Genomic DNA, 15,293 nt, shown 5'->3' with positions numbered 1-15,293 from the left:
GCCCGAGCGCCCGGAGCCCCGCCCACCGCCCGCGGGCACTTCCGGGACCGCTCTAGTCCGCGCGGAGGTCTCTGCGTCTCGGTGGTACTTCGGCGCGGGACGGTGCCGGGAGTAACCCGCTGGGCGCTGAGGCTGGAATTAGTGTTAGCACAACTTCAGGCTTCCCTCAAAGCGTATCCAGACTTGGGAAACAGAATTGGCATGCGTTGGCGGGCGTGGAGGAGAAAACAGGCCGGGAGGGGCAGACTGGCCTAGAGCCCCTGGGAGGTGGGCAATTTGCCCTGTTGGTGGGGATAAGCCAGTGGCCACGGAGTCTTCCGGAGAAGAACAAGGGGTTCCAGAGCTGGGAAGACGTCACCCCATATAACCCCAGGAAGGCTATTGGGATTCACCCTCCCTTCTTCCCCATGAGGGCCCAGGAGTTGGTTGAGTGTATTTAAGATAACCTTGTTGGTCCCTAGAGACTCCCAACACTGCATTGAGGGATCATCTCTAGACATGAAGCTCTTTAATAGATGTAAGGGAAAAGGGATGTGTTCTAGAACCCTTTTAGAAAACCAAGCCTACTTATGATGGCATGATTTGCCTCCCTCCCCCTTCTCTGATGGCCCAGTCTTCTCACAGGAGACAGTAGAACACAGGAATGGGAGAGAATAGATGCTGCCTATTCTGAGTCCTTAGGTCACTCTGAGTGCCCCCACCACCCACCCACCCACCTGCCTCCCTGCCCCCTCAAGGAGTAGGTAGCAGTCTGAGCTCCTCTAGGACCCAGTTCAGTAACCAGTAAGCGTTGTACCACAACCAGTCATGCGGAGCTGGGAGATGGGAGAACAAAGGACCGGTTCCTTTTTCTCTCCCTACAACTCCTCAGGTCACAGGAAGGCCAGGTCACCAATTTGAGCCCCCTGGGGCCAATGAGGAGGCTGAGCCCCACCCCAGGGTCTCAGGTGCTTCCTCTTCTGCAAAATCCCTCAACCCCAACCCCCTCCACACACACACACACACACACACACACACACACATCCACTCTCAGATGAAGCATAGTCACTTTTTCATCAAGGATTTCATAATCTTTGGGATAATTATCATTTACTTGTTGAATATCATTAACTCATTTTTACAGAGGCGGAAAATCAAGGCTCAGAAAAAGAGGTGTCCGAAGCAAGGGGCAGAAATAGGAGGCAGACAGTAGACATCCAACCCAAATCCCACCCCTAGAGTTTGTAGTTCACAGAGCAGTAATAATCTGCGTCGTCCTCAGGCAGCACAGGGTTGATGGTCAGGATGCACATGTTGTGGACTTCATCTTTGGCTGCCGAGAAGCGGTCAGGGATGTTAGGGGACCGATAGTGGTCCTCCTCTGAGCGGTAGTAGAGGAGGTAACGGGGGGCACTGCCTGCCCGCTGCTGGTACCAAGACACTGTATAATCCCTGATGGGGGTGTTGTGGGGTATCAGCCTGCAGGAAAGTTGGGCCACTTGGCCTGGAAAGACCAGCAGTGCATCCGGCTGCGCCAGGGTTGGCTGGGAGACTGAAAAAGACATATATCTCAGGCCTGATCTGGGTTCCTTTCCTCCTGCTGCAGCCCCTCAAAGTCTTTGTCAGATTCCAAGGAGACTGACTCCCAAAGATTTTATCACCTAGTGACATGAATCAGTAACAGCTGGGACACAGATCTGGCTATCCCTAGGTCCCCATTAGTGCCAAGTTCCCAAGGATCCATTTTTATGTAAAGGTCTAGAGTTCCAAGGGTGCCCAGCTCCACCCTTTACCCTTCAGATCCCTTATCCCTTTGGTCAAACCGGCTCTTTCAATTCCTGCTACAGACAAACCATCCCTGGAAGCAGTACCACCCATCAGCTTAATCTCAATCAACTGGTCGCTGGAGTTATATTGTCCCTGAGGCCATGTGGAGTCAGGACTAACCCACATCAAGTCCCTTTATGAAACACTCATGAAATGACCAGCTCTCATCTCCTCTGAGACCCCAGAGTCAGAATTCTGAGGGACCATAGCTATCTGGTCTTTTACAAACATGGAAACTAAGGCTCACACCAAGAAGTGATTCGCCCCAGGTCTAGGGCAGAGTTGACAGTAGCCAATTCTGCACTCCCCTCCTCAGTCCCCCTACCAGAATCCTTTTACTACCCACTTCAGTTTGCTGCCTTGCAGGGGCCTTCTGGAGCCAGTGATGTCCTCCATCCCACACCCAGGAGACACATGTCCAGAGAGGGCTCACCTGTTAGGACAGCCCCAGTCCAAAGGGAGATCAGACACCAGGAGGCCATGCCTAGAGGCCGGGAGACAGGCATGTGTAGTTGCTCTGTTGCACCTAGTTCCAAGTGTTTTAGAGCATGAGGCTGCTGGACCACAAGAAGGCATGCAAATCAGCCTGCTGACTAGGGGGTGGAGGATGAGGGTAGTGGCTGGGACTCAACAGCCAGGTCCTATCCTCTAAAACATCAGGTTCTTGGCCACACTGGGTCTTGTGAGAATAGGAGCCCAAAAGTTCATACATGCAGTTACAGCAGGGAGCTGCTTTTTTATTGAGGAATAACTCACATATCTATAAAGTGCACATATCCTAAGTACATTGGTTAATAATTTGAGATACATATACACACATAGGTGTATGAGTGTGTATCCTGCAACCTCCACCCAGATTAAATTTGAGAATATTCCCATCTTCCCAAAAGGCTCCCTCCTGTATCTTGCCACCAACCCCTCAGTAACAGCCTCCACCCCCAAATATAACCATAATTCTAACTGCCATTACCTTTGATCCATTTTGCCTGTCCTAGAACTTCAATATAAATGGAATGAGAGTGGTTCCTCTTTTCTTCCTGCTTCTTTTGGTGAACATTAGGAGAGTCATTCATGTCTGTGCAGCAATGTTTCATTCATTCTCGTAGATGTATGTAATCCATTGTTTGGGGAAGTTACACTAATTTACCCATTCTCCTGTTAGACATTTGAGGGATCTCCAGATTTTAGAAATCACAAAATAAACTGCTGTGACCATTCCTGTCAGTGTCTTTCAGTGTACCTGTGTTCTCATTTCTGCTGGATAGACACCAAACCCTGGAATTGCTGGGTGGTAGGGAACATATACATTTAGCTTTAGTAGATACTGCCAGTGTTTCCAAAACAGTTTTCCCAATCCACACTCCCACCAGAAGATAAGAACGTTCCAGTGACATCACATCCTAGCCAGCACTTGACAATAAGTATCTTTAGTTTGCCAGACAGAAGGAAGATGAATTCAGTTATGATTCAATCCAAGTTTGTGAACATTTCATATAAGCTCTGGGAACCACCCCCTCTTTGATCTAGCAGGCAAGAGAGCAAAACCACCCACATAGACTTGAAGTCACAACCTGCTCTTCCCTGTTCTATGAAGCATCTATGCAAAAATCTGCTGCCTGCAGGTAAACCAGCTTTAAACCCCCACTAATGACCAAAGAACTACATAAAGATTTAGACCATCTATACACTGCCTTAACAGTGCAATCTTAAAAATTAAAGAAGTGGGCCCTCCCTGGTGGCGCAGCAGGTTAAAGCACAGCACTAAGAAGTGAAAGCCACTTCAGCATGAGTTCCATCCCCGCCCTGGAGGTGATCCACATGGCACAGCAGACCTCTCCTGACCTGCCCGTTGCTCCCCTCAGCAATGTACTTCTCTGTCGGTCTGTTCTGCTCCCCACTCTGTCTCTGGTGAATCCTCTCACTGCCCCCACACCTCTTATCTGTACCCCAGTTCTGTATACATAAATAAATCTTTTTGTTAAAGTTAAGGAAGTGTTTAAACCCTAACATTTGCCCTTTTATGCACATAAATAGCATCAATAAATCTTTATGTCAAGACAACTTAGGAAATTGGAAGATCTAAACCTAGAAAAAAACAAGTTTCCCATACCACTGTTCTCCTCCCCCGACCCTGAGCTGTCAAATATATATACTTTTTTTAACATCAGTGATTCACTGTTCCTTTCTAAATAAACTAAACTAAACTTAGTGATTATTGAAACAGCTATCACAGAGTAAAATCTGTCAGACTACTTCCCAGGTTCAAATCCTACTTTGATTACCTAATAAACTCTTTGTCTAACGACTATGGTCTCAATATACGTCTCAGTGAAGTTTCAATAACTTTTATTTCAGTCAACAGTTTCTCCTTTTCTTAACTGCACAAGTTCAGTCATGTGACCGCCCCCCTCCTCTTTGTCTTAGTTTCCTCAACAGAAAAATGAAAATAAATACAATGCCACCCCAAATGTAACTGAGGTTACCTTGTTCTCAGATACTAGCGCACAAAAGAAAAAAAGCATCTATTTTTTCTCTGAGACTTACTTTTTAAAAATAAAAAAAAAACAGATTTATTTACTGATTCGTACAAGAGCTGGGGTATAGAGGATTCACCAGAGACAGAGTGGGGAACAGACGGGCAGAATGACTGAAATACACTGCTGAGGAGGCGAGACAGGAGAGGTCTGCTGCAATGGTGGGTCATTTCTGAGACTTACTTTTGCAATAGAGCAGAATTTGGAGGCTTATCAACAAATGATGCAACCTGAGCAGGCATACAAGCAACTAACCTTGAGCTGAGTCCCAGCCAACTGGGTTGGGAAACACAGATATAACACATTGCTACCAAGAGGCAAGGAGACCACTAACAGCAATTAAAAATTTCAGTATCTGAAGAAAAACTAGATATTTCATGTAAGGAATGCCCTGTAATTAGGCAATGAGCTTCAGATAATTCCACATTTTCTCTCCTTCACCCACTCCCTAGCCAATAAAATTTATCTCCTTTGTCCTCGATCCTGTTCCCCAAAACTTATATAAAGTTATATCCTTTTTCTTTTCTTTCTTTCTTTTTTTTTTTTTTGTAAGACTTCTTTGTTTTTATTTACCCAATAAGAACTGTGGTATGGACCAGTGGTGTGAGGGATGAGAGGATTCACCAGAGAGAGTGGGGCGGAACAGGCAGACTGACTGAAATACACTGCTGAGGAAGAGCGGAGCGTGAGACAGGAGAGATCTGTGCACCAACAGGGAGGCTCCTATATTCCCTTTCTTAACCAAGGAAGAAAATCTGAATTTACCTCCTGCCTTCCTGCCTATCAATTTGCAACAGTTTCTTTCTTTTCTCAACCGCTGGTGTTTGTATTATGAGCCCACCGTTCCATATAAAAAATGTAAAGATAGGACTTTACATAGTGCAAGCACAAATCATGCCTTTTATTTTCTGTATTCTGATGCTTTGACATTTGGAGTCTTGCTGACCTTGGAGGGCTGACTCTTCCAAGATTAGTCAGTTCCTAGAGATAGCACTCTGAGAGTGTACTTTTCAAGCCAACTTCTAACCACCTCCTTTATGGGGCTCTCATATTGGGACACCCATAAGCTACAGAGCCCACCAAAATTATTCAAACTAGTCAAGCCTGGGCCCGCTCATTCCATCTTGCCTACTCCTCCCCTCAGAAATCACAATAAAGGGCTCTCCCTGGTGGCACAATGGGTTAAAGCACCACATTATGAAGCTATCCGCAGCCATCACAGCACAAGTTCAATCCCTGGCCAGGGGGGTGACCCACATGGCGTGGCAGACCTCTCCTGCCCTGCCCACTGCTCCCCTCAGAAGTGTATTTCAGTCAATCTTCCTGTTCTGTTCTGTTCCCTACCCTGTCTTTGGTGAATCCTCTCATGCCTTCCCCTTCCCCCCACACCTCTGGCCTGTACCCCAGTTCTTGTATAAATAAATAAACTTTTAAAAACATGTAAACACACAATAAATTTCCCTCTCTCCCTTGGCCTCTGGCCAATCCACATGGCCCTGTAGCACATCATCCACTCCTATTGAAACGAAACCTGTGAGTAACCAACTATTCTCTCAATCATCTCCTGATCTATAGCCCTAAAGAAAACTAAAACAGGGTGTGCTTGCTTACTTGCAGCCCCTCCATGGACACCATTCCATTCCTAACAGCTCCTTGGGGCGTCTCCATGACACTCATGAAAGACCCCTTCTTGGTGTCTCTGAAGATGATCACCTAAAATAAGTGGAGGTTGAATGGAGGGTCCAGGATCCCATGTGGCTATTCTTGCCAGAATCTGGTAGCAGCCACTTCTGAACTTTGCTCACATAGGTCCCTCCTTTGTCCTCGATCCTGTTCCCCAAAACTTATATAAACTTATATCTTTTTTCTTTTCTTTCTTTTTTTTTTTATAAGACTTCTTTGTTTTTATTTACCCAATAAGAACTTTGGTATGGACCAGTGGTGTGAGGGATGAGAGGATTCACCAGAGAGAGTGGGGCGGAACAGGCAGACTGACTGAAATACACTGCTGAGGAAGAGCGGAGCGTGAGACAGGAGAGATCTGCTGCACCAACAGTGGAGGTTGTATGGAGGGTCCAGGATCCCATGTGGCTATTCTTGCCAGAATCTGGTAGCAGCCACTTCTGAACTTTGCTCACATAGGTCCCTACAGTGGTATCCCAGATACAAGAAAGCACCTTGTATTTAAATAAGTGTGGGGCCCTCCGTGGCACAACAGCACTACAAACTATCCTCAGGCACTACAGTAGGAGTTCAATCCCGGCCAGGGAGGTGACCCACGTGGCGTGGCAGATCCCTCCTGTCCTGCCTGCTGCTCCCCTCAGCAGTGTATTTCAGTCAATCCGCCTGTTCTATTCCCCACGTTGTCTCTGGAGAATCCTCTCAACAACCCCACCCCACCCCCACCCCCTGCACCTCTGGCCTATACCCCAGTTCTGTATGCATAAATAAATACATAAATAAAAAATCTTTAAAAATAAATGTGGTAAACTCGGTATATTTCCAAGAACTGACTCCAGAACTTGCTGCATACTGAGCACTGGTATAGCGCCTTAAGTGCTGTCTTGTAGATGACAGCACTGAGAGAGTTCATCCAGAGGCAGTGTGTCACACTGGTGAACAGCAGGGAGGGGGGAGGGAGTGGGTGTCCAGTCTTCCTGCCTCCTCACTGCAAAGTCTTGGGAAAAATGGAGCTGGCAAAAAAGGAGGACTCTCCAGACACCCACATGGCCAGAGGGGTCTGTGGGGAGCCCATAGGTAGAGGGTAAGAGACAAAAACTGACAGAGGGGAGGTGATAAGCAGGAAGGAAAGAGGTAGACTGATAAAGAGGGAGAGAGAATAAAGTCAAAGAAAGACTGAGAGGCAGAGAATAAAAATGTGAGAACATGCTGACAGAAAAAAGAACAAGGGAAATGGGCGTAGGAGGGAAGGAGAGGCAGGCAAACGTACAAGGTAGAATGACAAGAGACAGGAGAGTGGGAGAGGGACCACTGAGGCCACAGGCAGAAAGACGGATCAAACAGTGCGGCACACGGGAAGCCATTTCTTATGAAGTTCGACATACACTCACATGACCCAGCAATCCCTCTTGTGGTATTAACCCTAGACAAACATTTATTCACACACAAAAAAACCTGTAGAACATCTATATTGGCTTTACTTGACACTAAGCTGGCAACAACCTTAAACAGCAGCAGGTGAATGGACTGACAAACTGTGTTATAACCAGACAAGGAGATAATCCCCAGTGGTAAGAGGCCACATATGGGGCCCTCCCTGGTGGCACAGCGGGTTAGGACGCAGCCCTGCAAGCCAGCTGCAGCCACCTCAGTGCGAGTTCGATTCCCCACCTTGGAGGTGACCCACATGGTGTGGCAGGCCTCTCCTGACCTACCCACTGCTCCCCTCAGCAGTGTACTTCGTCGATCTGCCTGTTCTGCTCCCTGCTCTGTCTCTGGTGAATCCTCTCACTGCCCCTGCACCTCTGGCTTGTACTCAGTTCTATATGCATAAATAAATAAAAGTCTTGAAAAAAAAAAAAGGAGGCCACATATGAAAAGAAGGGAAAGAAGGGGAACCTCAAGTGTTATCACCAGGACTGAATGAAGCCAGACTCCATGCAGATCTTTCCTGTCTCGCCTGCTGCTCCCTTCAGCAGTATATTCCAGTAATTCTGCCTGTTCTACTTCCCACTCTGTCTCTGGTAAATCCTCTCACTACCTGTCCCCCATACTTCAGTCTACACCCCAGTTCTTCTACACATAAATAAATCCTAAAAAAAAAAAAAAGCAGGCCCTTCTTGTTGGCACAATGGGTTAAAGCACAGCACTATGAAGCTAGTTGCAACTTTTCAGCACGAGTTGACCCCTGTCCAGGGAAGTGACACCCCCCAATCCCCGCTGCTCCCCTTAGCAGTGTACTTCCTTGATCTGCCTATTATGCCTCCCACTCTGTCTTCCTCTCACTGCCCTGGCACCTCTGGCCTGTACCCCAGTTCTGTATGTATAAATAAATAAATCTTAAAAAAAAAAAAAAGATAAAGCCAGACTCAAAAAGCTCCATATTGTATGATTCCCTTCATACAACATTCTGGAAAAGACAGGGGCCAAAAACATCACCAGGTTGCCATGGGCTAGTGCCTACTGCAGAAAAGCATGAAGGAACTTTGCAGGAAAGTGGTGAACATGCTTTGAATCTTCCTGACTGTTATGATGGTTCTATATGATGTCACATGAAAATGGGTAAATTGTACTGTATGTAAATTATACATAAATAAACTTGACTGGAGGTTTGTAGGGAGGACAGAAGAAAAGAGAGGAAGTTGGGAATTAGGAGGAAGGCGGAAGGAAAGAGAGAAGGGGAAAGAGGGCTTTGAATTGGTTCCCTACAAGACTAGAGAATCCCATCCCTACGCCACAGTCAGGGTCACCAGCTCACAGTGGGGATTTTCCAAGGGTCAGCACCCCACTTTCAGCCTGGGAGCTTTGGGTCTACTGGTGAGGCATGTGGTCTCTGGACACCCCTGGCCTCCAATGCTGACATCCCCACTATGGGCCTGACCTTATATAGCCCTGCCTCAGGTATAGCCTGTACCCCACCCCCACCAGTGTGGGGGGACAGGAGTACATTTCCTTCCTAGTTATCTTGGTTGTTCTTACTGCCATGGAGACCAACTTGGAAGTTAGGAGGAAACCCTCTCTAGGCTGGTGTCAAAACTTTGGTGTCAAGTGAGGTCCTATGTCTAGGCCCACTCACTCATCACCCAGTTATACATATCCATTCCCCTGGAGAGCTCTATCCACAAAGAGATCTCAGACCCAAGCCCCTTTTTAGTGGGGAAGTTGAGGGTTGGGAGGTCAAAACCCTCATATCTGTCTTCTCCATCCCCTAAAGCCATGTTTGTTAGGGTGATGTTTATATTAAGTATATTCCCCTGACCTGGCAGATTAAGGAAGGATGGTATACTCAGAAGTATGCTCCCCTCTGCCCTTGAGTCCCCACTGGAGTCCCCCCGGGGGAAAAGGGGGATAAACAGCTTGGGTCAGCAAAGTGTTGGGAAGGAGGGATGCACATGTGTAAGGGAATGGAAAATTGGGGGAAGTGTCTCTGTGGGAACCACAGTAAGGGTCTAGAGTAAGTCGCTAAGGGGAAAACCTCAGGTAGACTTGGAAAACTTGCATGGGGCCCCCCACCCCAGGGGCATGTTTTTAACAATTTCTTAGCTATTCAGTCAGTGGCCGTCAAATTCAGGGAGCATTTGGGCACCTGAAACTCAGGTGACAGTTGTAGACTGCAGATCCTCTCAAGGTTAAGAAGATGGACGCCAAAGGCAGGTTAGATGCATGAGACATGCGTCATGCGTCTCTAAAGATGGATAGAGGTAGGCACCAGTCCTAACCCCTTAGCTCCATTCCTTGCTCTGGTTAGGAAAGGGAGGAGACGAGTCAAAGGTCCCTGCTGAAGAAACAGGATGACTGCAGGTAAGGGTCAAGATCGAGCCCCAGGTGAAGAGCATCCCTCCTCCCCAACCCTAACAGGCAAGACTTTCCAGGCTTTCCAGAAGAGCTGCACTAGCTCCTGGCTACAAGGCCTACCCTCCAAGGGTGATGGTTAGAGGAGACAGACACTTGGCATGGCCACCAGGAGCAAGGTAACCCATAGGCTGGGGTATGCAGGGCACACTGACAACTGGGGGAGGGGGGGGTACACTTGCAACCAGAAGTGAGATATGTACTTAGGGATCAGACACTGGTATTAAGAGAAGAGGAATCCCATTACCACATCCCCCCTTCAACCCTTCCACACATGCCTAAAAGGTGGAACTCAGTATACCAGGGGACAGGTTATCTATACCCCCACTGAAGTACATCAGCCCAAGAGCAGGAATGTCATAGTGCCCAAGAAATGTTGGATAGTGTTTGGTATATAGCAGGCATTCAATATCAAGCACTAAATGAACTCAGTGAAGGCAGCCGTGTATAGCAAGTGATGGCATGGTCTGCACTAGGTTTGAAGGGCCTCTCTTTCATTCTGGCCGACCCCGTGACCTGGAACACCAAGCCAAGTAGCTGAGCTGGACTCAGATTCAAGGGGGCTGGCCGTGAACTCTGCCTGGAGTGATCAGGTCCAAACAGACGACAAGTCAGCAGCACTACTCTTGCAGAATCTGGAATTACTGAGAAGTTGCATCAGCAAAAAGGGCAAGGTCACAGACATGACCTTGGGCAAGACTCACAGATGAGAGGCCTCTAGGGCTCCTAAGATATGGATACAGTAAAAAGGCACCCAAAGCAGAGATAAGAAAGGCAGAGATGGCAGGCATCACTGAAAAAGGAGACAACAGGCTCTCCTAGGATTCCAGCCCCCAGAGTCAGATGGGACCACCTGCTAATGCTTCACCATCTCCCTCTGGAGTGCTCTAGGCAACTGGATTACAACAGGGGTCCTCCCTCCCTATTCAGAAAGTCAAGTTAAAGTGAAGCATCCCACATCCATTCCCCCCTTCCCCCACGGCCTCATCAGCAAGCCAGTGAGCAGACACATATCAAGCTCCAGTCTAAAATAAACTTTTTTAATTGCACACTTTTGTCTCAGGTCATCTATGGGGTGAGAAAACCCTTCCACTCCCAATCCCAACTACGTGGGTACAATCTGACATCGTGGTCCAGCTGTCGGTGAGGGGTGCAGGTAGGTGCAGGGCTGGCCCCTGAATTTGCACTTCCTCTTCAGGGCAGGGAGCTCAGACCTACAGAAGGAAGGGTGGTACAGCCCAGTGGTCAGCCTGTGGGTGCAGGAAAAGGGACTGCCCCTCCTGTTTCCCACCCGGGTAGAGCTCAGTCTCTCACCATGGTTGTACTTGCACTGCTTCAGGGCCTCGCTGAAGCCCTCACACAGGGACAGGTCACGCTGATTGGTTGAACAGTCCAGGAATTGCTTGATCTCATAAGCACAGGGCCCCAATTGCAGGGGCTGGGGGCTGGCACGGGCTGGCACCTAGGGTATGGCACAGGAGATAGCAAAGTCTGTTCCAGGTTGTCACTCATGTAGGTTCCAAAGCTGGGAACTGGCTGCCCCTGGCAAGGGTCTATAGGTGGCTGAGTAACAGGGAGAGCAGACTCAGCTACTCTATTCCTTAAACAGGGTATGCCACAGCCCTCTTGAAGCTGATGCTAGTGCAGCATTTCCCTGCTGTCTCATAATGAGTACTTGGGCAAGTGGGGAGGAGGAGGTAGGAAAAAGTTCTATAAAAGCCTATTGCTCTGCTAGTACATTAGAGTCTGAGCTCTACTCCCACAAATTCTAGCACCTTCCTGGCTCAGTCATACTGATCCTATGACCCCAGACCCTACTACTATGCCCAAGTTTGGCTCAGGACTGGGGAGTGGGTTTAGGCAACCAAGGTGGGTCAGCTAGAAGGAAACAGACCCTGGAATAACTGGCCCTGGGATTTAAGTGATCAGGGTCTCAGTATCCCTCTCCTGCCCTTGGGCAAATCTCTGAGCCGGTCCTTCATAGGCTGGTAGGTTTCTGTCCCTGGTGGAGTCAAGGACCTTGGCCTCAAGGGAAAGAGGGGAGAATCTGCCTGTGAGTGACAGGAGGGTGACCCGCAGAGTGAAGACGAGTAAGGCCCTCCTGGGGAAAAGTCCCAGGTCTGAGGTAGCTCTGAACAGCGGGACGCTGTTGGCTGGTATGTGACACTCTCCCTGGTAAGTGACCTTAAAAGAAGACCTTGATTCCTCCCGTCAGTTACTCACCTGCTGAGCCGCCGGTTGAGCTGGCTCTGAGCTCCCCCCGCTGAAAGCTCCGGTCAGGGCGCTGCCCACGACGTGTCCCACGGCCGAGCCCACGGCTACCCCCGCAGCTGTGGACGCCATCTGCGCCATGAGACCCGGCTGGCTCGCTGGGGCAGAGACCGGAGCCGCAGCCGAGGGCGGTGGGTGAGCTGGCGGGTGGGCAGAAGGTGCAGCGGTGCGGCTGCTGAGTGGGAGGCAGCAGGGTTAATCCTGGACGGACCTCCGCCCAGGGGCCCGACTGACCTGCGGTTTCTGGAAACGCACCCTCCCCCACTGCCGGCGGGGAGCGCGACCACCGTCAAAGAGTTGCGGCACCCACCCTTCCCCCAGCCAAGATGGCGCAGCAGCTGCCAAGGTCAAGTGCCCTTGGGAGAAGCCGAGCGTCCCGAGCCCCCTCTCCAGAGGGCCCCTATCCCCCTCACACCTGGCTGGCCGGGCGGCCGCGCTACGGCTTCCGCGGGGCATGGCAGCGACGGCGGAACCTGACCAGGTGAGTCTCAGAAGGCGACCGCAGCTGTGGCTCTGTCTGCGGGACGACAGCGACCTGGCTAATCACAGCCCCCCACCGAGGGGCGGGGACAGGGGCGGGGCCTCTTGGACGCGCCCCCAGCGGGAGGTGCGGGGCGCGGGGTAGCGGGGCCTCGCTGTCAGCAGCCCTTGCAGTTACCCCGGGTCTTGGCGCCCATCTCATTGTAACCCCTTCCTGGGTTTGTGTGGGCCCCGAGGCCCCAGGCCAGCTCCTCAGGTCTCCGAGAGCTTACGCTGGGGCCATGGACCTGACCCTTCAAGACCTCGGCGGAGCGCAGGGAGTGGAGCTGGGGGCTCCACTTGAGGCAGGCGGTGAAGGGGCGAGCGGAGCCAGACCGAGCTCTGCTCCTCCCCACTTTATCTGGGTTTGCTGACTACCGCGCGGGCTCGGCTACGCGAGGGCCACTGGAGCTCCGAGGTGCCCTAGAGAAGATGGAGTGCGTCCAGCCCCCAGAACTCCCGCCAGGGGGCGTCCGAAATTCCTCTTCTCCATCACTGCCAAAAGGCACTGCGCAGCGCCGACTACCTGACACCCTTGGGGCAGTCGCCCGGGCCTCCACACCAAGTGGCACCCCTCCCTCTCGCCCCGCCACCCCACCTACAAACCCACGGTGCAGCGGTGCACACTGACAGCGTTTACGAGACACCGAAGCACTACTGAAGCATGTATACCCGCAAAGGCCTTGACCTGAGTGCGTGAAAGCATTGAATCGCTCTGACCTTACTAGGCACAGATTTGAATCATGTGGCCTTGTGATTTAAATCATGTGGCCTTGTGATTTACCGTGGCTTCAGGTCAAGGGGAAGGCAGACTTTCAGATTTAAGATGCTTACCAGACCTCCAGGAACTTGACATTTCCGTGTCTTTTCTAAGTGACTTGTCAGTAGCTATATTATTATCCTGCATCTTTATCACCATGTGCAAGTGGGACGCCTCCTGGCATATGGATTGTGGAGAGGGTGAAATCCCCCAAAGCAAAAATATTGGAGTTGGGGGAGAGGAATTGGTTCCAATTGGGGGGAGAAGACTCCTCTGTGAGGAGGGAAGAAAGAGAAAAGAGACAGCCAGCTGGGGTGAGTGGCCTTGCACTTGCACCATCAATTATGTGTGTGCAGAGCTCTTCCAGGCCAGGTATACCTGCAAATCTTATGCACTACTGTGATCTCCACATGGTCCTCTCAGCCAGTCAATGAAACAGGGCCCTCCCCTGACCCCTGTCTGGGCCTGGATCTGGACCTCAGTTTTCTCTTCTCTGAAGTAGAAAGGTACATGCCAGGTCTCGTATAGCCTCTACTCCTTTACTCACGGTGTCTCTGTCCACCTGGTTTCCATATCCCATTTGCCACTGGTACATCCTGCAGGATCCTCTGTGACCAGCCCACTTTACTTGTTGCATGACTGGCTTATACCACTATACGTGAACCGTGAGTGCTTAGTACTTAAATTCCCATGACTAGTGCTTTTCAGTTTCCTCAATGCAAAGCCAAGCCATGCCCGGTTGGAGGTACTTCAAGCCCACTGAAAAATGTTTAAATTTTATTTACATAATTATGAATTTCCATGTGTATTATGAAAAAGCATATAAGCATATCATCATACCCATGACTTCCTGACTAAATTTCTGAGTGATGCTAAAGTAAACATTTCAACTTTTTCTAAAGTTACTAAAGAAAGATTGTTAAGTAGTAAAATTCACTACTGTCTTCCCTCTCCTGACCTCTAGGGGTCTCTGTAGAGCCTTTGAGAAGTTGAGAAGGCTCCAGGGGCTGGATAAGCTGTGAGAATCTAAGTAAGCCTTGGGGACCCTCTCAAGCATGTAGACCTACCCCCCCCCTTCTTAAGCCTCCACCCTCAGCTTCACCATGCAGCAGTTCAGGCCCCTGCCCACCAGGACATAAGTCACTACCTGCATTTTGGCCCTGCAGATTGCCCATGATGGAGCAGATTGCCTGGCCCATCACCGTGGCTGAAAGACCCTTTTCAACATACAGACACCAAAGCCAGTTTCCTCTCCCTCACTTTCAGGAGGCTGGGAGGAGCCCCAAGTGCTGGTCACTGACCAAAGGACAATCTGGGCCTCCAGTGCCCTGCTGAATCACAGTCCCCACCCCTCCCCCTACAACGGTTCACTGCAGCTGACCACCTCAGGGCCTCCTGACTGCTCCAGCTGGTATGGAAAAGTCTGACTTGGTCCCTCCCCGCCTTGGGAGGCTTATTATCTATGGTTCTGTTCCAGGCTGGGGGGCTGGACAGCCTCCTCCATATGCCTCATTTTCTACTGAGACATTTTAATATCCCTTTGCTCATAAGGGACAAATTCCAGATGAATCAGCTGAGGCACTGTGAGGTGAAGGAAATTACTCATGAGTACAGCTACCTGCTATAGAGTATTAGGAAGTCAGAGGTCAAGCCTCAGAGATTCCTGTCCAGGTGCACCTTGCCTTTCAGAGTTACGTAGGGAGTAGGGATAGGGAGGATTGAAACCCTACTCTTCTGGAATTGCCTCTCGACCAACGGGGAAACTGAGGTCCACAGCAGTACCAGCCAGTCAGGGTCACCAACAGCTGCCTCCGAATCCAGAAGCTCCCCCCTCCCTCAGGGGTCTGGGTTGCTGGGCCCCAAACTCTGCC

At 50.0% G+C, this 15,293-nt stretch overlaps 3 protein-coding genes across 4 annotated transcripts in view; 1 reads left to right on the top strand and 2 right to left on the bottom strand.

Moving 5' to 3' along the window:
* Positions 1-1,116: 1,116 nt before the first annotated feature.
* On the bottom strand, positions 1,117-1,544 carry VPREB3 (pre-B lymphocyte 3). Its single transcript, XM_012723477.1, has one exon. It carries the CDS (start codon positions 1,542-1,544, stop codon positions 1,215-1,217), a length of 330 nt encoding a protein of 109 aa, XP_012578931.1. The 3' UTR covers positions 1,117-1,214.
* A 9,347-nt stretch (positions 1,545-10,891) lies between these two features.
* On the bottom strand, positions 10,892-12,712 carry CHCHD10 (coiled-coil-helix-coiled-coil-helix domain containing 10). 2 transcript variants are annotated; one of them, XM_004680934.2, is made up of 4 exons: positions 12,559-12,712; positions 12,096-12,315; positions 11,187-11,334; positions 10,892-11,086 (listed from the first exon to the last, which is right to left on the bottom strand). In XM_004680934.2, the coding sequence occupies exons 1-4, from the start codon at positions 12,597-12,599 to the stop codon at positions 11,067-11,069; spliced, it is 429 nt and encodes a 142-aa protein (XP_004680991.1). In that variant the 5' UTR covers positions 12,600-12,712; the 3' UTR covers positions 10,892-11,066. The 2 variants fall into 2 exon arrangements, with proteins under 2 accessions (XP_004680991.1, XP_012578941.1); XM_012723487.1 differs by having other exon boundaries at positions 12,096-12,318; positions 12,559-12,711.
* Positions 12,598-15,293, top strand: part of MMP11 (matrix metallopeptidase 11) — a 12,915-nt gene continuing 10,219 nt past the window's right edge. The window contains exon 1 of the mRNA XM_004681099.2: positions 12,598-12,624. Coding sequence (XP_004681156.1) covers positions 12,598-12,624 — 27 coding nt within the window. The remainder of the gene's footprint in view (positions 12,625-15,293) is intronic.

The sequence above is a fragment of the Condylura cristata genome, unplaced genomic scaffold (genome assembly GCF_000260355.1).
Source record: "Condylura cristata isolate star-nosed mole 26May11 unplaced genomic scaffold, ConCri1.0 scaffold00011, whole genome shotgun sequence".
NCBI classification, from domain to species: Eukaryota; Metazoa; Chordata; class Mammalia; order Eulipotyphla; family Talpidae; genus Condylura; species Condylura cristata.
This window is presented reverse-complemented; position numbering and strand designations above follow the sequence as displayed.

Bases quoted from the DNA above. Each gene is read 5' to 3' on its own strand.
- VPREB3 (XM_012723477.1), bottom strand. From the start codon at position 1,544: ATGTCTTTTTCAGTCTCCCAGCCAACCCTGGCGCAGCCGGATGCACTG.
- CHCHD10 (XM_012723487.1), bottom strand. From the start codon at position 12,599: ATGCCCCGCGGAAGCCGTAGCGCGGCCGCCCGGCCAGCCAG. The intron at 12,319-12,558 runs GTGTGAGGGGGA...CCTCCCACTCAG, and splicing joins GCGGCCGCCCGGCCAGCCAG to CAGCCGCACCGCTGCACCTT. The intron at 11,087-11,186 runs GTGAGAGACTGA...TTCCTTCTGTAG, and splicing joins GCAGTGCAAGTACAACCATG to GTCTGAGCTCCCTGCCCTGA.